Raw genomic sequence first — 22,404 nt, 5'->3', positions numbered from 1 at the left:
GGAAGTCACCCTGGCAGCTGACAACAGTTGCACAACATGTGGAAGACATGAAGGGGCGAAGCGTCACTTTTCATCACAGGCGGTTTTAATTTTGAAACCAAACAAAAGGGCCTTTTAATGTCTCTGTGAATGGGAATATCTGCATTCTTGTCCTTTCAAGTTATTTTTGAAGTCTTAATCAATCAACTTGCCTCTTCTTGTAATAGACAATTCTTCCAATGAAAAATAATCCCCAAATCTATCTGTATGTGGAAGACACAATCCTTTGGTGCTTTATTGATCAAATGGCCAAGAATCAGTTTGTGATGAAAGCTGTTATTTGTTCCATTTGTGGTTAATAGATGTGGCTGATGGGGTGAATGACCAGGGTGGAGGTGAGATGGGGTGAAGTGGTAAAGGTCCCAAGAAGAAGCGTGTTGGATGGAATGAAGCCAGTGATGCGTTCACGTGTCTGATGCGTTTACTCCTTGGTCATGTTGATTCTGATTAACTTCTCTATTGATTATAGCCACATGATGCCATTTTGTGCAATAAGGCAGAAAATCTACAGTAAAGTTCTTGGAGACATTTTGCCAATTTTGTATAACACCGTATACATAAAAGTTGGTAAATTTGCATAGAATTAACCCTTTTAATTTTTGTTTTCTTCTTTCAAGAGAACAATAAGTTGCATGGTTAGGTTTATGTATGGTGTATGTGGTTATCTGAATTAACTCCATTTTATTACAGTTTTAATACATCTGAGTAAAATAAAACAATGTACTTTCTGATCAGAAGTTACACACATTCAAAAGAACAAAAGCCGACAATGATCATAATTCACTGATGTTTTTGAACAGTTTTGGGATGGAGGAATTTTAAAACTTATGAGAATGTATGTTGTATAAACGAGAACTTGAATTTACTGAGTATTAATTATACATACTGGTCAAAATTTAACCATACACCCCAAATATACACATACATATTTGCGGATTAAACTTTCTGTAATTAATCCAATTAGTAAGGCATGATCCCTTTAGAACAGTTAGTACCTGATGTCCACATTTAGTTGCAGCCATCTGATTCCACAGATGACACTCCTCACCCAAATCTGTTTGTCATCTGCACACAAAGTTCCTCTCTCTTTTATCCATCATCCCTGACCCCCTATCTGCATCTGGATTTGTTCGTTGCTTGCTGCCATGGAAACAGCCCCGCCGCTCTGATTGGAGGCAGGTGGCCAGGTGCGGCTGCTAATTGGGTGTTTAAGATGGAGGGAGGAGGAGAAGCTGTGAGTCTTTGCCTCTGAGGGTTGTGTGACAGCATGACCCAACGTGTGCGTTTCAAGGGGGACGTGTAACTGGAAGCTGCTAAATCAATAAGAGATGCTCAAAAGCAATCAGACACAAAAACACCTCAGAGCAATTATTACATTATGCGTCCCCGCTCCGTGTTGTGATGCAGCAGCTGAAGCTCCACTTTTCATTGCGTCTATTCTAGACTACCTTTCCATTTGTTCTCTGGCAAGTAAGTCAATAAGAGCCTTTGCTCTCTTTACAGGTGTCCTCGACAAAAAGGAACCACGCAAAACTGCTGCTTGATGGAACACAGTTTTAAGATTAGCATATATTAAAGCTAGTGGATCTTTGTGTAATTTTAACACATGCTAATACTAATACTAATTTCACCCTAGTGGCAAATAGGCCAATAAGAAAGCCTTGCAATTATAGTGTCCCATTTTTAAGAAATTAGACATTTTATTCAGAAATTGCATACATTTTTTTTTTATTATTTTTCTTCCTAGTGTGGGTATACTGAACATTATGACACAATAACTTAAACTTTACTAGTTTTTTGTCCTAAAGAAGAACAATTCACATTTTACATTGCCAATAACTGAACAATGAATAAACTGTAGTTTCAGTCTTGTTCAAAATAATCTACCGCCACATCAGGATTTGACACAAATGGACGAGAGATTGAAGAGACAAGAAGATCCTCAGAGAACACAGGAGCTTCAGGAGTCACATTCACACATGGAACCTGTCAGAAATTAAATGCTGTAACCTTTTCTTTGCTACACGTAGGAATACATTCAATTCTGTTTCCACTTTGGTCCGGCGGGATAGTTTCACTAAAATCTTTCCTATGTACACGTTGCTCATGGGAAGTTGTCAGTGCATTCAGATGTTCTATGCTTCACACTGTATCAAGAGATTGCAGTCTCTGTCAGAGGATGGAGTGCCCTTCAAAATTACTGGCATCCCTGGACGAGGTATGTAAAACACCCTTAAAAATTATTTTTCATTGTAGTATTTCTAAAATGTGAAAGGAAGGAAACATGCCATTCAAGTAATGTTTTATCTTGTGGGCAATGAAATCTCCAAAGCTCACTGTTGGAAAATTGCAGCACAGAGTGGTACTGAGGCCAAGAAGACTTTTCTAACAACTTGCCCAAATGTAAATATGTTAATTAAAGTTGCAACAGATACTCAACAACAAATTATTAAATGTTTAAGGAGGCTTAAACACATAAGCCTCCTTAAATGTTTGTTTTATAATGTCTCCTGGGATTTTAACAGAAACTAAGAGCTTTTTTCCAACAAGTACTCCAGGTGGGTTGAAGAGACAGAGGCTCATGATGCCGTGATTCTGCATGGCATTGTAACCACTTTGAAATGTCTCACACATTTAAAATAAAAACATGATGAACTCATCTTGAAAATAAATTATGGATTGTCACTGGGTCTGCAGTTTTGACAGTGACACAGGTGGAAAAAATAATAACTTAATTTGTTTTCTTAATTTAAAAATAAAATTACTTCAACCAGAAGTTTGTAAAAAAAATAATAATAATAATTAAATCTATGAGAAAAAAAATGGGAGATTCCCAGGAATTCATTTGTAGATGATAGAACTTGATTAACTTTATGGTGTTTCTTTGTTAGCCTCTTTATAGCTTCATTTCAAGTAGTGATCAAAAATACCACCAATATCAGTCTTTCACTATGATTACTTTTCAACATTCTAACACAATACTGCATGAATCATTATCAATTTTTACATCAAAAATATTTTAAAAGTAGCATTAAAGGTAAATAGCTAAAAAAAAATTGAGGCATGGGAGCAATTAAATTATTAGCGTCACAACAATGACTAACAAAATTCAAGGTGAGAGGCAAAGCCTTAACAGTTGGTTTTACATTTTCCAGTTTCTCTGACAGTTTCAGCTCCAATTAAAAAGTCCGACATCAGTTCAGAAGGAAAAACTGTAAAATTTATGGCAGTCTTCCCAGAGGGTTATATCTTCCCCCCACTGCCTTCAGGTTCTAAAGAATATGTCTAAGGTAGCAATATCAGCACCTAATTGGTTCAGGTTTCTCACAGTTTAAGGCATTATCCATCTTTCTGTCATATGAGTTGTTTTTTATTAAGCACTTCTGTATGGGCACTTTTGCTTAGTATATTCTAATCTTGTTCATTCAAGTTTCCCCATTAAAAAAATGTGAATGACATCATATTATAAATGCTCAACTCAATAAGAACATTTAAACAGACATCAGTAACTTTGGAATCTACTAATAGTTCCTGTCAAAGATTTTTGCAGGAGCAGTATTTCTTTGCAGTTTTGAAACTTTCAGGGTGTCAAAATGTTCTTTCTATTATTCCCTTCCATGCTAAAGGCAATGTGTCATCTGTAAAGATGTTTCACACAGGTATCACTGCGTTTAAGTCTCACTTTTGCTGACTGTGGTACTTTTTTGTAACATCTGACTGGCAGAGTGTGGACAGCAATGCACAGTCACAGTCATGGACTAAAATGACAAAATTCTGAACTGATACATTTGCTGAAGAACAAACCAAGTGCATAACATTGTTTTTTTTGTTGTTGTTTTTTTCAATTATTACTGTCTCTACAAAAGGTTGTTCTTCAATATTGAATCTTTGTTTTTTTTATTAATCAAAGTAGCTGTTTTTTTATTGTAGAATGAATTCAAAACTTTATCAACAATTAGGCTATATTATTGGTTTTTAAATTGCACAAAAAAATCTATTTATAATCCTTTTGTCACATTCCAATCAAATCTCATTGCATTTTAAATAATAGACCCAAAGTGGTGTGTAAATTAAATTGATAATCTGTAAAAATCCAATCAGAATAAGTTTGATACATTTAGCAAGAAAAAAACAAGAATTGCTATGTTACTTTGTAATTATGTACTGATTTGTGTTGGAGTTTGACATAAAACCGTAATAAAATACATTTGAGTTTATGGTAATAATGTGATAAAATGAGAAAAAGTTATGGGGTATGAACTATCTAACTGCCTAAGCAGCTTGAAGGAACAGGATACAACATAATCAGACTGACAATTTCACTAAATAAAAAAAACAAAAAAACAAGCCGTTATGTTAAAAACTGCTGAGGGGCTTCATTTCACAAAGACAATTAAGAACACGGCTGCTAAAAGTACTGGCACGTTGTATTTTGGCAGCAATCATCCAACTCCTTTACGACTTACATAAACTTTTCTAAAGTTTTAATTGGAAATGCTTAGAATTTACTCTGACAAAGCACACAATCTTAAAACCCATGGTGAAGAAAAAAATATGTTCATACTATTTGTCTTATACAAATTAAACCCATCACAGCACATTTCATCCAGCTCACACATCTACACACTTTGGCTCTTACAGATTAATCAATAGGATTTATAAAATAGTGTTGATGGTATTGAAAATGGGAACGGGAAGAGCAAAAGGACATTTAGCCAAGACAAGATCTGTCGTAAATATTGTATGTGTTTTATTAAGGAAGGTGGTGTGTGAAAATATTTATTTAGGAATGGAAAAAAAGAAGGGTTGTAAAGAGACTAGGGTTATAACAAATGTTCTTATACTGATCAGCAGAAGCTTTGGCAACTGAACTTACAGCCACATCTATTTTAAAAGTGGATCAAATCCATAATACATAAAGCTGAGCTCATTTAACTGAAGCATAGGCATGATTTGGTTATTATGGTGTAGCCTGGGTGTTTTAAACTGCTAAACATCAAACTGTTGTTCCAACAGCTTAAGGACTCCTTAATGACAGAGTAGAAAAAGCACAGATGACTGGGGTTATCTGCAGCTTGTATGAAGCCTGAAGTAACGCAGCACTGCTCTCCCACACCTGTTGTTGTGCAGTGATGCTCAGCTGTCTGAATAAAGATCTCCACATTTAACTAGAGACAAATTTAACTGTTTTTCAGTTGTAAAAAGCAGGAACAGTCATGAATGGTTGCAGTGTGAAAGCAGATTGAGCTGCAAGCACTGCTTTAAAAGTATCACTGCTTTAAAAATAGAGTTGAAACATTTTTATTTGCATCTGTTTAGCAACAGACTGCAGGTTATCTTTCTGAGAAGAACTAAAAAGCAAATATTTGCTTGTTATTATATCACTCTGGAAAACTAGAGTAGCAAAAGAAGAAAAGATTCTGCACAGAATAAAATGTACTACTAAATTCAGAAGCTGTTTCATGTTTTTGATGTTGTCTATATTTCAAAAACACACCAATGATGCCTAAACTGTCCTGTTCTTTACATTTAATTTTCAATACCCTTTCCTTCTTAGATCTTTTCCAATAAATGTTGAGTCAGTAAATGGAAAACGAAAGCTTACTAAGTAATTTTGATCTGCCATTTAAAAACCCATTAAACCCTGAAAAAATCTTTATTCATGACTGTCCTTCTGCATGCATGCATGCATGTACAAGTTCTCAATTATATAAGCAGTTGATTGATTCTGTTTGTTTGTTTTTTTAAATGCTCTCTCTATTTGTACATCTACAATTTCCTGCATGTCATTAATCAATAAACAGGCATACTAATTCTTAATCTTCACTTTCAACTTTTAGACATTACAGTGTTTTTAAAAGGAAAAAAACAAATTAAACACAGTTAGGTGTTTATACCATCAAACAAAATCGGCATTACATTGACGGTGAATGAACAATAACAAATAGTTATAACACAATTTGATCAACTTAAGAATATATTTAATTTTTTAAATTATATTGAGCTGGGATTTAGGTATTAAGGAGTTTTATTTGTCACACGTCTATCTTTCTTTAATGCCATGGTCTCTTCCTGTCCCCTTGTTTTTCCTGAAGTCACTCTATCCAGTTTGTATGTTTTTGTGCATGTGTGCGTTGCTAACTCACCCCAGCTTGTCCGTCAGGTTCCACAGCACATTGGCTGTTGGCATTAGCGGTGAACCATCGTATAAAACCACTGAGGCCCCCACTGCCAGAGCAGACACCAGCCAGTTCCACATCATCCAGCCGGTCTAAGAAAACACACAAAGACACAGATCCAGCCACACTGATAAGTTATCTGAAATAAACACTCCTTTTGTCATCAACATGGATAAATGGACGACTCCCACAGACAGCGATTCGCATGATTGCGTTTCTCATTTGGCAGCATGCTGCGGTGCAGCTTTGGCGGCGCTCTCCATTGGTACTAATAATGCGAATATTGATTCCACTTTGTGAAAAATCATCTGCAGGGCTAAAACAGCGGCTTTAACAATACCAAATGGTGGTGACACTTTTGGTCAGACCGTTGATCTCTCTGTTGAAAGTAGGCTAATCGTCAACCTCAAGCAGAAATCAAAGTTTTGCGGTGATTTGGGACTAGTAGACAAAATGAACTCTTCACAGAAAAAGTATGGAGACTCAATAATAGAATTAATTGCTTCTAAAACTCAATAAAACATTGAGTTGTTTTCTGAAAAGGGAGGATGAAAAGTTTACATATTTTGAACTTCTACATTTTATGGGCAGTGGGCCACACATTGAGATGAAAAACCAGACAATTCTCCAACAGAAATCCAAATGTTATGCTTTTAATTAGAAAAAAAAGCTTTATTTTTTTTTAAAGTTAACCTTTTTTGTTTTCTGATTTTGTTGAGAGGCGCTAGATTGATCCAGGTTGCAGAGTTTTAACAAGATATGGGCTGATGCATTTCCATACAGAAGATAAAATTGAGTTTGAGGAAAACATAGGCACCTTTTTTTCTCAGGAATTAAAACTTGAATTTAACTGACCCAAATAAAACATAACAATCATAAAATCTAAAGTTTGACATGTTTTCATCAACATATTAAATCATTGATGTCCAGGTTTGCTTATTCGGCCAGTAATCTCAAGTGCAAATTCCACATGTAACAAATATACAAAAGAGTTTTAACAGTTTTGGAAGAACTTGTGAAATCTGACTGCTGTGTTATTACTTTCTCTATTTTTTATTTTTATTTTTTGCACATAAGCAGTTCCACATCTGCCTCCTTCTCCTCATCTTCCTCCGCTTCTTTTTAGAGTCCCACTCTAATATTGGAAGCAAAAACCTCCACTTACATGCCATGCATTGTTGGACATATTTGTCAGATTTCTCTGGCATGATTTTGCTGCAGAAATAAATCATAGTCTTGCATCTGGCATCATATGGCGTGACATCATAGGATCAAGATTTTATAACAAGACTGCTCAGGATGATTTTTATCACAAAGTGTGTGCCAGGTCTAAAGTCTAGCTCACTATTTTATTTATTTTTTTTAAAAGAATTGAATGATTTCCTGAAGATGTAATCTCAGTTCCTCTGTCTGCTGAACACTACGAGGAAGTTCCTTCTGTTCAAAAGGAGGAAGAGATGACTGGCTACTTATTTACTTTCTCAAAATTCATACCAATTTGTGTGCATCCTGTTTTCATTCTGGGTTTTTTCACATTATCTGTGTGCTGATTACTTTAGATGATAGAATTTATTATTGATGCAATGGTACTTATGAACAAATTAACAAGGTGATAAAGTTATGCTGATTTTTTTTCTTTTTTTTACATAGGGGTTGAAATTTAAACATTCATATTGGAGGAAATGAAAATATAGTTTTAGCACCAGATTAGGCTAAGATGTCAAATAATTTTTCTAAACATAGCTGGACATTGTTGGTCAAAATAAGAGATAAGTTCTTCAGGTGGTTGGTTGGTGGTTCTCTAAAGCAAATTGTAATCACTCAGTTTGTTGTATCTGAAGCATAAAGAAAGGAAAAGAAATGTGTGACACCACAAGATCAATACATGAAGCTTTGCTCAACAACTAATTTTGATCAAAAAATTACAACTAGGTTCCAATTAGCAACAATCTTGAGAAAGGAGATCTTAGCTGTAGTTAGGATTCATGTGCACATCAATTCTGAACTAGAAAAGTGTGGAAATGATTGTCTGGGCTAGCAGCATGAATCCTCCTCACAGATCTGCTGCAGTGAAAGTGGAGTGAAGTGTGTCTAGATGTTATCATAAGATGTCACAAACTTTTGAAGCCTTCAGAAACAAAAATATTTTTATAGTGCATAAAATAAATGTCTTCCAGTTGGTTTTAAATGTCGGGGATTTTAAGTGAATTAATTTAGACACAACTTACAGTAGTGTAGTAGATGATGACATCACTGGAGGTCAAGTTGCCATGGAGAATGTGTTCTTTCAAGTGCTGGATGAGAGTGCCCTGAGGAGACAAGGGAATGAGTTAGTTTGCAAAAGAACATTATGTTGTCTTTGATTATGAGTAACCATTACCAATTTATCTATGGCACACTTTTAAAACAACAAGGTTAGCTTTACTGCAGGGACAGAGAGCAAGATGCAGAAACAAGGATCAGAAATTTCATGGCTTGACAAACAGCAGATTAAAACAAAGAACAAATAAAGTTGGATCAAATAACAGAGCTCCATTTTTGTTAAACACAAGAGACTTTAATCTACATAGTGAATATACAGAACCCTACAATATTACTGGGACCCCCTGCAAAGATGTGTACAGCTTTAGTACAAAAATAAGATTTTAAGGCTTTTTAACCTCCTTTACCATCATTCTGCAAAGTGGTGGCAAAAAAACACACACACAAAAACAAGTTGGTGTTGGGACTGCAAGGCAGCGCAGTTGGTAGCAGCAAAGGCTCCTGGGTTTGAATCCTGGCTGGGGTCTTTCTGAATGGAGTTTTTTATATTCTCCCAATGCATGCTTGATTAGGCTTCGGCTTCTCCCTGTGATCCATCCATAGCTCGACTGTTAAGAACATTTTTCTCTCCAATTTGTGTGCCTGTATAATTAAAGTATTGTAGGCTTTTCACACATCTTTACCCGGCGTGTCAGTACTTGTGGGTGCTGCTGTTTAGGACAGTTTTTAATTAAATCTGTTAAAAAACATAAAAAAATTTAAAGATTTCCAGTAAAATTTGTAAATATTTTTCCTGTGTAGACATTTATCCAAATAGCACTAACCCTAACATCAGTGCTTGTAGCCTCAACCTACTGTCTATGGTTTGTTCAACAAACCAAACTATTTGGGGAAAGGTCTCTGACTCTTCACAGCTGGTTAGGTCATTATTGCTGGAGGAGAGTGTAAACTGTTTTGAGCAATTGTGAATTTTGGGTCTTCGCTTCACACTTTTATAACAGGTGCTTCACCTACGTGTGTGTGTGAGTGTGTGCAATTTTGCACAGAAACTTTGGCAAGGCTCAGCTGCCATCGCCGCCGTTTGGTCTGCGCCATTTTGACACTGGCAGGATGTTAACAAAGCCGTAACAAAGCAGAAAGCAGAACAGTACCACGGCTAATTGGCTGAGGCAGTGAGGACTGCTATTGTCACAATACGACACGTTTCCGGCAGTGCATTACGGTCCAATTATCGTCCGGATGCAAAGGGGGAGGAAGCACAAAAGAAAGAGATGCGAGATGGGGACAAAGGGAGAAAAAATGCTAGGGGAGAGAGAAGAGAAAATGTGTGGACTGGGAGAGAGAAAATTATCTAAAAAGTGAAGAGTTTTAGATAAAAAATAACCACATCAACAACAAAAACAATGGGAAAGTTGAAAAGACTGAAATGCCTGAGCAGGAGTACTTAACTAAATATGAACAGTGTAATTTTTATGTAATAATGTCCTTTTAAAATTTCATTTATCTGCCTCTCATAGGGAAAATTGTCATTCAACTATTCAACCATTCAACGTCGTGCAACAAAGAACAATTGCTGCGCTCATGGAGCTCTGCTGCCATCTTGTGGCGATTTAAAGTCTGATAGAAAATTGTTTTGTTTTAATCAAAGTTCCTCTGTGGAAACAAAATGTTATCATTCAGCAAATCACAAAACTTTCATCAGCTGTTTAGAAAAAACTTTGTAGATAGAAGCAGAAACCCTCTTGGTTTAAAAAACTACTGAAGTAAACAATAATTAACTAAATAAAATATTCTCTAGCATCCAAAAACACAACCCTAATGTGTCAATTGTGTATTGTGTGAAGTCAGTGTAGATACATTGACTTTAAAGAGATTGAATGAAAGTAAACATTTGCAGTGCTGCGAGAAAATATGTGCCCACTTTTGGATTTCTTACACTTTGTTTTCAACATGTTTCACCCATCTATCCGTTATCTAAACCTTGTAGCAGAGATTGCTGCCAATCTCCAGCAATCACTGGATGAGAGACAGGTTCACCCTTGACAGAACTGCAGTCCTTCACAAGACAGAGATGTTTCACTTAAAATTAACTATTAAATCAAGCAAAAAAAAAAACTGATCATTTTTTTTATACATTTTTGTTTTTTGGGCTCAGAAAAAGTCACTCAAAGAGTCCAAATCAACCTGGACATATGTTAAAAAGTAATCATCTTCTTGCCGAATCATCTAATAAGTACCTGGGTGTTGGCCTGAACAACAAACTGGACGCTCATGGACTTTACACTGAGAGTCAGAGCAGACTCTTGGAATGCAGAGGGTACTCCTTAAGACCATTTCTTTTGAATCTGTGAAGGCATCAGCAGTCTTCTACAGTGTAGTCTGTGAGGACAGTAGCTTATCTACAGCTGAGAGGATTAGATAAGCTCATGAGCAAGACCAGCTTTGTGCTAGGATGCCTCCTGGATCCTGCACCAGTGGAGGGAGTCAGAGCAACTGAAATAACATCAGTGTAGGAGAAAGTCTCAGTGCTATGGATGAAGCTTTTTGCTGAACTTAACAGACTGTTGCATCCTAGCAGCTGGAAGACTTTTCAACCATCACTGCTCCCAAGAAACTCAAACTCAGTACATTCCTGCTGTTATTTGTTTAAAATGTCTGACATTTGAAAAACCACAACAATTACATGTGATAGTGGGTTAGGCACTGCACCACAATGACAATAGTTAATTGTTCCCAGTCAGCGGTCGACCACAGTTAGTCAAATTAAAAATTTAAGTTAGCAGGCGACGGGTTAATTCTTAAAAGGATTTCAGACCCGAAGAATAGAGTGCTGCTGACATTGTTCTTCAAAACAAACAGCTAGATAAGAATGTGCCAGTTATTAAATCAGCAGAAGTAGAAGAAAGTCCATAACAAAGACCTTTCCAAGAGTCTAATTCAACCGACACATCCAATGAAAAAAAGAAGCTATTTTTCTGTCGCATTAAAGACATTACAGAAGCACTGTGGTAAAACGTTGGATCTGATTTTCAGGAATAGACCAAACTGTTGTAGTTATTATCAACACAAATAAATTAAGATAGAAAATTAAGTTCCAATAGCTGAGATCATAATAAATAAACAAATACAAAAAAAAAATCATTAGTATTTTAAACTGAAATTCAGACGTCACAAGTTCCCAGGAGAGACTCTAAAAGCACAACAGTTTTTCAGCAAACAAGACAAATAAAAACAGCTTGAGGAATTGACTAGTCAATCAATTTTTTTTTGTTGCATTCAGAGATGATTGATTCCTACCCCAGCTGAGTGGACCATGCATTTAGGAGCTCCTGTAGTTCCAGAAGAGTACATGATAAACAGAGGATGGTTAAAAGGAAGCTGCTCAAACTCCAGCTGGGGGAAATGGTCGCTGTCGCCACAAGATGCCAAAAAGTCATCGAGGAATTCACTGTACATATAATAAAACAAAAGAAAATTACCACCTTACATCATACACACAAAAATATTACAAGCATCCTTTTCCCAAAAGAAGAAAATAATTTAAAACTTCCACAAAACTTTTTTTACACACACCTATTGGGAATTTTGGAGAGGTCAGTCTCTTCCTTGGACAAAACGTAGGGAATTACAACCACTTTATGCAAGTCCGGTAAACCTGAGATGGCAAGAAAGAGGAACAGATACTGATGCTTTTGTGTTCTCTACATACACAAATATTTGTCCAAAAAACATAAAAGCTAATGGATTTATAAGAGGAAAGCAAATTCTTCAATGGATAGAAAATAATTGCTTAAATGTTAAATTCTGACCATTGATAAATCTCAGTTAAAGAAATTGATTCAAATCTGTTGGCTTTAACATGATTCTAAATTTATTTTACTCAAGAAGATAAAGCAGAAACACTGGATTACTTGGAAACATACCTTTCACAACGTTTCTCAGCTTTTCCATGTGGTCATGTGTTTTGCCATTGTACACCACAGCAGCAACTGAGAAGATCAATTTGGGCTGAATTTGAGAAAATCTATCAAGGACACCCTAGAAGGAAAAAAGTAAGGAATTAAAACCGGAGAGTAAGGACAAATATTTGACTAAAATAACTTTTGATTCTGTAGAAATATTAATGAAAGAAAAATGTGCAGGAAATAAAACTTAACATGTTTAGCCTAAGTTTTAAAACAATACTATCAGTAAGCAACATGGTAAACAGAATCACAGGTAGGTGCATGGAAGCATTTTCAACAGGATTGCAAAATGTAGTTATCAGACCAGCCTGAGGGGGCGTCAACTGATCAGACACTATAAGCAGACTTAAAAAACCTTAATATAACACATTAACACATTTTTCAAATGTGTTAGTGTAGATACATTGACTTTAAAGAGATTGAATGAAAGTAAACATTTGCAGTGCTGCGAGAAAATATGTGCCCACTCATGACATTATTCTGGTTAAAAACCAAAATAATGTCATGAGTTCTATCAGAAATATAAATTTAATATCAATAAATCCATCTAATCCTCACATTAACTCCAAAATCGACCGACGTCGAGCTCCAAATGGCGCCGATGCTGGCTGCTGCTAGCATGGCTTCCACTGCATGTATGCCATTGGGCAGGTAACCTGATGAAAGAGAAGATGGGAGGGGGGAAGGAGAGCAAATTAAGAAAAGTAAAGAAATCGTAGGAGCACTCCTTGTATCTGACATATTTTAGCAGTCAAAAACATTTAACCAATGGATAAATTCACTTTCTGAAAACTAATGGATGTGTTTTAAACCACTTTACTCATCTATCTGCATCATAACTTTTTAATTAGTGCTTGAAGAGTTTTAGTCAGTCTTAGTTTAGTGTATTTCAAACATATTTGGAAAATAAAACAAAATGTAAAAATTCTGACCATTTTAATTCCTCCATTAGCACAGACAATAAGACATCAGCTATCTAATGGAAAACAAAGAGGAGTAATGAAAAAAATGTGTTGTGAACAAATGTTCATTTTCCATCTCAGCACAGCTTTATCATGGCTCTGCAAGATTCTACATCACATTATATAAGTAACACTGAAGCATTCAAGCTTTTGTACACACATTTGATGTGAAGTTTTATTTCACCAGAAGATAGAATAAACTTTATTATGTCATAAAAAGAATTAGACTACCCATGCTCAACATGGAAGCTCTTGAGCTACCTTTAAACAGGGGGTGTCTCACTGATAACATATATCTAATCTGATTGATAACACAGTTCCAGTAGGAACCAGTAGTTCCAATCTGAATGGTCAAAGGGAAACAGAAACTGTGACGTCTGATGAATCATGACTTATGAGCCACGTCAGCTAGCTGCGCCGTCTCCTGCTCTAAGCAGGAAGTTCATTGCGGCAGAATGACACATTTGGCTGACAGATCACCGCCCTTGTTTTAATTTTGACAATAAAAAACAAAATAAAATTAGATACTTTTTAAACTTTAAAATCTGTTTAGATCTCACCTAAAAAAAGACAAATTAAGACTGATTTGAACCTCTTATCTATCATTCTTTTGCTCTGTGATCTACAAGTTACTTATGTCTCAAAATCAACTGAAAAGTCCCAAACAGCACCAATACAAAGCCCATGGTTCACCTCAGGCGATTGTCACAAATTAGTAAGCACCGTGAATTGTAACCAGCCCTGTCACACTATTATGTATCAGTCTTTTGTTTAAATGGAATTTGAAGACAAAATATCTTTCCTGGATTGCATCTTACACATTTGACAGTGTTTTATCACCAGGAATACCAGAATGACAGACTTTTAGAAATGTTGAAACTATACAACTATACAACTTGCATAGCTGGTTGTTCAAGTCAAAGTTAGGGTTTTAATAAATTGTCACAGGCTCATTGTTTGAGAAAACACAATTTTACATAAGAAGTCTGCTAATGTTGCTTGATTTGACATTTTTCCCACATTTTCATTGATAGAAAAACACTGAGGTTTTATAGTATTTCAATAACATGACCAAAAGGATTTGTACAACAAATTCCAGAGAAAAATAGGTGGTTGCATGTTGAAATAGGTTTTTAAACACTGTGTAGTTATATCAGGCATGAGAAGGAGAAGATCAATATGTTTAAACGCTGCATGAATGAAAAATGTCTATGAGTGTGTGCGTGTGTTTGCTTCTGTTATAAAGCAAAGCTGATTTCATTAGCTTAAGTGCTTATATATCTTCTAGACTGCAGACATTGAAGATGCAATCTGGGGACAAGGACATCTCTGTGTCCAACACACATGCACCAAAGTGAGGGAAATTATGGAGATGAAGGAAAAAGAAAGTGTAACCAAGAGTCTTTTAATCTCCCTCTTTCTTTGCTGCTACGGTCCCACCACCCTTCCCCTTTATATAGTAAAAACCAACATTCATACACCCAGCTGACCAAGTCGTATGATAACAGCAGCTTCAGAGATTTTTAACATTTCAGAAGGTACATGTCAAATAGCTAACTTAAGTCAGAAAGTATTTTTAAATATTTAGTTAAAATCTGTCTGTAGTATAACCAACCACTCACAGGTTCAAGGGTGGTTGGTTTCAACTCAACAAGTGGTCAAAATTGTTTAACAAGTTTGTTGGGCAACAATTTTGTAAAAATTTACCATTTCATATTAAAGCTTGCAAAGCTGTTTTCTAGAGCCTGTTCATTATTTTCTTGACAAAATTAATCTGGCTTTTACTAACAAAATTATTTTCACACTTTGCAAAGATATTTCAAGAAAAGAGAGACTGTTTTGGCTGCAGTTTCCTGTCTGCCTGTGTGACGTCACCGCCACTGCACAATGTACCCTGACAACTTTCATCCAAGTGGTAGATGACTCAGCAGAGAGCAGCTGAAACACTTTGACACACTTTAGTATACAAGTAAGAAATTTTACTAAACTGCAAAACACTAAGTTTATCAACCATAACAACTTTTAATCTACTCTTTTTTCACATGAATAACTGCAGCCAGTTTGAAATACATTTCAACCAAGTTATCAACAAGTCACACAAAAATGAAAAGTAAACATTCTAGTGTTAGTTTTGCACTTAATACCAACTGCTTTGCATAAAAATATTGTCAGGAAAAACAGGATGTGAGTTATTTTTAGACTGCAGCTGTATTTATCATGTTATACCTTTAGAAAGAAAACTGTAGAGTCCTGTTGGAACAAAATATATATTCCTGTCAAAAAAAAAGGATCCTGCAGTGTTCAGGAGTTAAATGGGATGCAATAACAACACTAATGTGCACCAAATATTGCTGATGAAATTTAACAATACTTTAAAGTAGAATTGCATGCTTTAAAACATACAATTTAGCAACAAAAACCTACTGCACATTATTCAGACTGGTAAGAAAGACAAAAAATCTCAAATGGGTTTTTCTTGATTGCTAGAAAGTCATGAAATCACTTAGAACTTGACTCCTTTACACATCTTAAAAGTTAAGATTTGAGAAAAATAATTTACCTGAAATTTTTCTTTACGGCAAAACTTAAACAGAGTAATACACATTCCTCCAATGCTGACATGAAATATATCAGTTGATGTTTGTTGTATGACATATCTACTTTTGGTGCAGATTAGTTAAAAGTTTAATTCTTTGTCAAGTTAAAATTGAACTGAACTCATTTTAAATCTCTTAACAACTTTTTATTCATCCAAATCGAAATAGATATCAGAAAAAAACTGTCAGTTGGCTTGAGAACCACATGTGAGTAATCAGGCTAAAAATCAAGTTAATGTAAAATTTTGCACCATATTGAAAGCCGAACATTTAAATTATACCTCACATAATATGGACTTAATACTGGAGCATATTGAAGTGTTAAGTTTAATGTCATAAATGTGTGCTTCTGTGTGACAGTGTTTTAACAGGATGTACTGAAGTAAAATATGCAGCCATCCCTCCTTGCACAAATATGAACTTTGAATAAATAGTGACATTCATAGAGAGCTGCAGCCAGTACCAAAAGAAATCCACCCTCATTACAGGAAATACACGAACATATATTGAACTTTTCAGAAAAAAAATTACCTGACTCTTTCTGCAATGTACAACAAAGAAATAAGTACAGAATGTCAGCAGAGGTAAAAAAAAAAATTATGACCCAAAAAGTGCAAGTCACATACAATGCCCAGCAAGCCATATCAATCCATATCATATTTTATATGATAAATCAATCTGTGTAATGGTGGCAATTGGTAAAAAGTAATGTTTCAAATGTTAATTTTTGTGCTTTGATGAAGTAAAGCATTTTTGAACTGCCTTGTTGCTAAAATGTCCTATACAAATAAATGATTGGTTAGGCTTGACAAAAATAAAAATGTCAATATGTGCTTGTATTTAACCCTTTCACAATAAATACTTCAAAAAATATATATTTCTCAGAATAAAACATTGAAGTGGTTAGAAAGCGATAAAAAACAGTTATGAACACTGTTACAAAGGACCATAAAAAAAACAATTCTAGAAATTTTTGTTTTCTTTCCAGCCAAAAGACAGATGGTTACACTGAGACTCACCTACAACCCTGTCTCCAGTCTGAATGCCCATCTTCCTCATAGCTGCAGCAATCACTGCCACATCACGCCTCAGCTCGCCAAATGTCACCTTTACGATCTCCTCTTTCCCTTCCCCTGTTACACAGACACAGAAACAAAAGTAATACATGAACCAAGAGACAGAAAAGTGCATACATTACAAATACCTTCAATACAAACTACCAATCTGATTAGATTTATTTAGGTTTTGAAAGTTGTTGTGAATAAGGGATTGCTAAATATTGTTACCCTGAAAGACATATAAATGTCAGGACAGACACAATAGATAAGACCAACACAGGAAAATATCATAGCAAATAAAACTGCAGGTGAGTGATTATCTGGTAAGAACATCCCAGCAGACAAGAAACCAGGCCCTATCTCTCTATGTAATACCTTACTGACATTTACAGAGGCTCTACAGCATCCTGATCAATGGGTATTTCTACAATTACATTACAGCTCCTCAGGAAGGCTGGGCATGTACAAAACACTCTCCAGAGAACACACACACACACACACACATAAATAAAGAGAGTCCTATCCATTAGTAAGTGACATTGAAAAGCAGGGAAAGGAGCAGAAGTTAATCTAATAACAAAATGACGTCAGAAGCACACCACCATACCGACTCCAGTGTTCCAATGCACCCTCAACTCACTTCTTTTTTTTCATGTAACATGATACATGTTACATGAGAACACATCTGCTTTTCACGTCTACCTACTTGCAGCATAGAGAGCCACTTTGTCCTGATTGGCATGCTTAAGCAGGTTCTCGGCGTAGTTAAGTCGGGCTCCTTTAAACCACTCTGGAACATCTGAGATCCGCTTGGATACGTCCACCACCTGGTATGACCGGCACAAAAAACACAGGGGAAGAAAGAGTCAAAAACCGAATCATTTCAGTCTGTTCTGTCAAGTTTCTCTGACTTAGTAAACTCTCAAGTCAATATTCCAATTTTGCATATTCAATACTTTTCCAAAGAAGGAAGCTAATTTAGAATAAATGTCCAAACAAGCTGCCAGTGAAGGAACAGCCACACCCACAGTGCATCACTGCTCCAAAATGACTCATTTCCTGTTGTACAGTCCGGTCTTCCAGGATGAATATCAGAAGGACTATATCAGGTAGAAAATGTGGTCATTTAGTGCAGGGTTACATAAAATCCATGTGTACAAAACAGGTGTGTCAATTCTGCGTTAGTTTATTGCCTTAAAGTCATGTCAGCATCCTGAAACTACAGATTATCAAGATAACTAACTGCAATAGTGGGTAATAATGGGCATGACTACTCTCACAATTAAGATCTGCATCAGAGACATATGATGACTTAATTTTAATGTAGCTTAATACCTTATTATATCAAATCAGAGGAAAGTCTGCAAAGTCTGACAACTGATTGCAGCTGCAGTTTTCAAGAACCAAGCAGAACCTGAAATAATGTGACTTTTGCTTTATATTCGACTACTTTTCAGATGTGTGCTTACCTCTTCATATGGTTTGGAGCTGACAACTCCGCAGAAGCGCCACACCTCTGCCCAGAACTCTGGATACGAGTCCACAGACCACTGGTAAAGATCATTGTAGTTTGCTAGAAGACACACAGTTTGAACATATGATTCTTCTTGGAAACATACCACCCATCTGAACACAAACACACATCAAATATGATTTCCTGAAACAGTCCTCAATGAAGTCAATGTTTGCAACAGAACCTAAAAGTCATGGGAGAAGTACAACAAAAATAGGTGGCAAAATTTTAAGAACATATTTATACTACTGACGAAACTATAACAAAGATGGCCAACTCTCCTTTTTGTGACACTTTTCTTTACCACTACACAATGTCCCATCCCTCTTTTCATGAACCTTAGCATCTCAGCTGCAAACAGAACGGAAATGGATAACATATTACGTCACCTGAGCAACATTTTCTATCAGTCGTTATGGCTTAAATTTTTAACGAAAAAAAGCTTTCTCACAAAAACAAACAGGACTGCAACACTGATGCAAGCCACAGTACTGACTAGAAAACTATAGGTTTATAGATAAAGCATCCGTCTTTCATTGGGCAGACTATTGTATAAAAATTAAAAAACCAGCAACTCATTAAAAATGTTAGTGGTTGTGGACTGCCTTGAGTACAACTGAGTCTAAAAGAAATACAAACATTTGTGACAACCATTAATAAGGTAAATACAAAAGAATTAACTGTCACTTAGAGCCGATACCCCCAAATGAATTATTCAAGACAAGTACATCAATATTTACTTGAAACAAACACCTTAGAGGGAAGTAGAGTGGAAAAACTTTAGAACTCCCTCTATAAAATGATGCAGATGAACAAGAACAGGAACCAGTGCCTACTTACTTGTGTTCCCTTTATTTCTGAAGCAGGAACTTTAATCTGGGTGTGATATCAAATCCAATGTAGACATATTCCAGTTCCAAGTTTGAAAACAGTGAGAGAGGGATTTGATCATTTATGTCCTCAGTGGCCGGGCTAACTAGGGCCACCTTTTTCTCTGCATTTTGTCCTTTCAAAGACTGTAGTAATAGATTAACTAAAACAAATTGCATGAGTTTGTCTAAGACTTAATAAGATATCACTTTGAAGCATTTCAATGGCTTTTAACTAGATGCACATTTGGTTTAGTTGCTAGCACTGTGCTTTGCACCAGTAAGGTCCAAAGACTGGCCTGGGGTCTTTCTGCTTCGAGTTTACATTTTCTATATGAGAATGCATGGGTTCTCTCCGGGTACTCTGGCTGCCTCACATCCTCAAAAATATGACCTTTAGGTGAAGTTGCAACTCTTAAGAAATTATGTATCCCCAATTTAGATTACTTTGGTTTGTTTGGTTTGGGAACCAATTGTGTCGAGACATGCAATGCATCCCATCCTCTTTGTACAAAACAAAGTGTTTAATATATTATTTTTGTTTAATGTTTATTATTTTCACCAACATTTGTGCCATAGGTATGTATGTAGGTAAGCATCTCTTTTCGATTGCAGCTTTCCATGCATTGTCTTCATCACGTTTTTCTGCATTCCACAGAGCAGTGTCAGTTTTCACATAAACTATTGAAGCAGGCCACTGTCTCTCCTCCCCTGGCTTCTTCAGCCTTGACAATCAGGCCAAGCTACTGTTATAAGCTCCTAATTACAACTAAAAAGGGGCGCGGCGAAGCGATTGGAAGCCATGCTTTGCAAAAGTCCTCTGATGCTGATTCTTCCAACCCATCTAGATTTGGCAACTTTGCACAGTCACGCAGGTCTAGATCTTGGATGAAACAATGCTAACAAGAAGACAGCGCCATTAACTATTTCTATTTTCTGCAACTCAGGCTGCAGCTTCGTAGGCTCAATGAAATCCGACTTAGACGGTCTCCAACACACCTACTATGAGCCTGGACCAGTCGTTTCCCTCCCTCCTCCCCACTCACCCAGATTAAGTCCGTAGTCCGAGTTGACCTGTATCCTGAATTTATCCATCTGTGTGTTCCTCTTGGAGTCCGGGTACCAGAGCACCTTGCTCTCCGTATCCATAATTTTCTCGCCCTTTCCTTCTGTGTCTTTGGACATCTTTGTTGCGTCCCTCTTTACTGGAGTCAAAACACGACGTAGTCCCGAGCTCCTCACAAACAGCAGACAGTTCCAGGAAGTGTTGTGAGGTATGTAGTGGGCTCACCAGCTAGCTGCTTCGTTTGAATGGCTCCAGACTGCGGGACTCGGCTAGATAATAAGTCAAAGGCAAAGCGTGAGGGGGTGTCAATGTTAGCCTCAAGACCACGCCCCCATCGTCATGACGTAGCCTGGTGTGCTGGGTGTTCAAGATCGAAAGTGTTTGAAACTGTTGCGTGGGATTTCAGAAGGACCTTCAGAAATCAGAAATCCCGAAAGCGACTATTTTACATAGTCAGAAAAGGTGGATGATGAAATGTAACAGTTGCTAGGTTTGAATTTGGCCAAGTAAAAATAATCTCTCACGCACTGCTAGACCGATTAAAGGAGGAAACGTCATCAAAATAAAAAATGTAAACTAGAATTTCATGACACTTTAATTTGATTTAGTAGTTCTCCATGCACTGTGCTTTTTAATTTTATTTGAGTAATGGTATTTGATGTGTCATTCTTACCTAAAAACTTCTCAATACTTTATCCACTTCCACGTACTTCACTGAATGATAAACAAGCATGTTTTAATCGAAAATGCACCACACTTCTGGTTTATGAATAAGTTTCATTGTTCTACTGTTGTTTTATTTTTTTATTCATTTTACTTACTGAGCCTGTTATGCTATTTTTAAATCAAATAAATATGAAGGACACAGTACTGGAAGTTTAAGGTAGGTAATAAAAAGGCTGCTGCTGTAGAGATCTTGAATGTCACCCGCACGTGAACGCGCAGAAGTGATGAGTTGGTGTGCGCGCGGGAAACTTCCCCGGATCATTCATTGGTCCTTAGCAAACTGGTCCCACATCAGCCGACAGATCGCTCTATGTGCGGAGGCGTAACTCTAGCGGTAAACTGCTGTCTTTGCTCAAAGAAAAGCTGAAAGAGGTGTTTGAACTGCAGCTTGTCAGTCAGGGACCTGGGACGAGGGATGAGCTTAGGGGTGTGACCAATAAGAAAGCGGAAAAAATACCCTCCTCAATGCCTGTTGTTCATTCCATGCCTCTAATCAGAGTTTTTAAGAGTTACATAAGGGATGTTTCATCCAAACGTTGCTTCACTCGTAAATAAAGTCCCTTTCACCTTGTAGTTTTGCTTGATATTAGTTTTGTTTTAGGGATTGCTTTGCTTCATCCAGCTTGCCTAAGAAAACCATCCTGTAAGCATCATTTTGCAACCACCTGTTCCCTGAACTCTTACCAGCTTAAGTGTTGCTGAAGAGCATTTCCACATCATAATGTCCCCCCCCCCCCCCCCCCATCTTCCAATATGTTCGTGATGATGCACGGTATTGTTTCCTGACACACATAACATTGTGCAGGCCAAAAATGTAAATTTTCTTCTTATTTGAGCAGAGCAACTTCTTCCACCTTGTTCCAGTCAAAGCTTTTAGAAAGTTCCTAAATGGATGATGCTTTCTATCACCGATGGTTTTCTTCTTGCCACTCTTTTATCAAGGCCATACGTGTGTGACTAATTATCAACAGATTCTTCTAATCAAACTGTAGCTCTCTCCATCATTCTGTGTTTTAGGGTGTCATACACTTTTTGAGGAAAATAACGTTTATTGGGCCCGTTGAGTCCACAACATAACCAAATGCATTAATACATTTATGTTGTCCTTTGTGAGAAGCTTGTCTTACTCTTTTAAGTCTTTTGGGATGTTTTTGTCATTTGTTATTGT

At 36.5% G+C, this 22,404-nt stretch overlaps 1 protein-coding gene across 1 annotated transcript in view; it reads right to left on the bottom strand.

Moving 5' to 3' along the window:
- Nucleotides 1–20,791, bottom strand: part of aacs (acetoacetyl-CoA synthetase) — a 33,733-nt gene extending 12,942 nt beyond the window's left edge. The window contains exons 1-10 of the mRNA XM_055039802.1: nucleotides 20,491–20,791; nucleotides 18,532–18,635; nucleotides 17,769–17,889; nucleotides 17,024–17,137; nucleotides 13,004–13,101; nucleotides 12,404–12,518; nucleotides 12,054–12,135; nucleotides 11,778–11,928; nucleotides 8,447–8,527; nucleotides 6,186–6,310 (exon numbers count right to left, since the gene is read on the bottom strand). Of these exons, the coding sequence (XP_054895777.1) occupies nucleotides 6,186–6,310; nucleotides 8,447–8,527; nucleotides 11,778–11,928; nucleotides 12,054–12,135; nucleotides 12,404–12,518; nucleotides 13,004–13,101; nucleotides 17,024–17,137; nucleotides 17,769–17,889; nucleotides 18,532–18,635; nucleotides 20,491–20,629 (1,130 nt within the window). The 5' untranslated portion in view covers nucleotides 20,630–20,791. The remainder of the gene's footprint in view (nucleotides 1–6,185; nucleotides 6,311–8,446; nucleotides 8,528–11,777; nucleotides 11,929–12,053; nucleotides 12,136–12,403; nucleotides 12,519–13,003; nucleotides 13,102–17,023; nucleotides 17,138–17,768; nucleotides 17,890–18,531; nucleotides 18,636–20,490) is intronic.
- Between the last annotated feature and the right edge of the window lie 1,613 nt (nucleotides 20,792–22,404).

This window comes from Poeciliopsis prolifica, unplaced genomic scaffold (genome assembly GCF_027474105.1).
Source record: "Poeciliopsis prolifica strain line A6 unplaced genomic scaffold, Auburn_PproV2 SCAFFOLD014, whole genome shotgun sequence".
Classification (NCBI taxonomy): Eukaryota; Metazoa; Chordata; class Actinopteri; order Cyprinodontiformes; family Poeciliidae; genus Poeciliopsis; species Poeciliopsis prolifica.
Note: the sequence above shows the minus strand (reverse complement) of the source record. Positions and strands in the feature narration are given on the sequence as shown.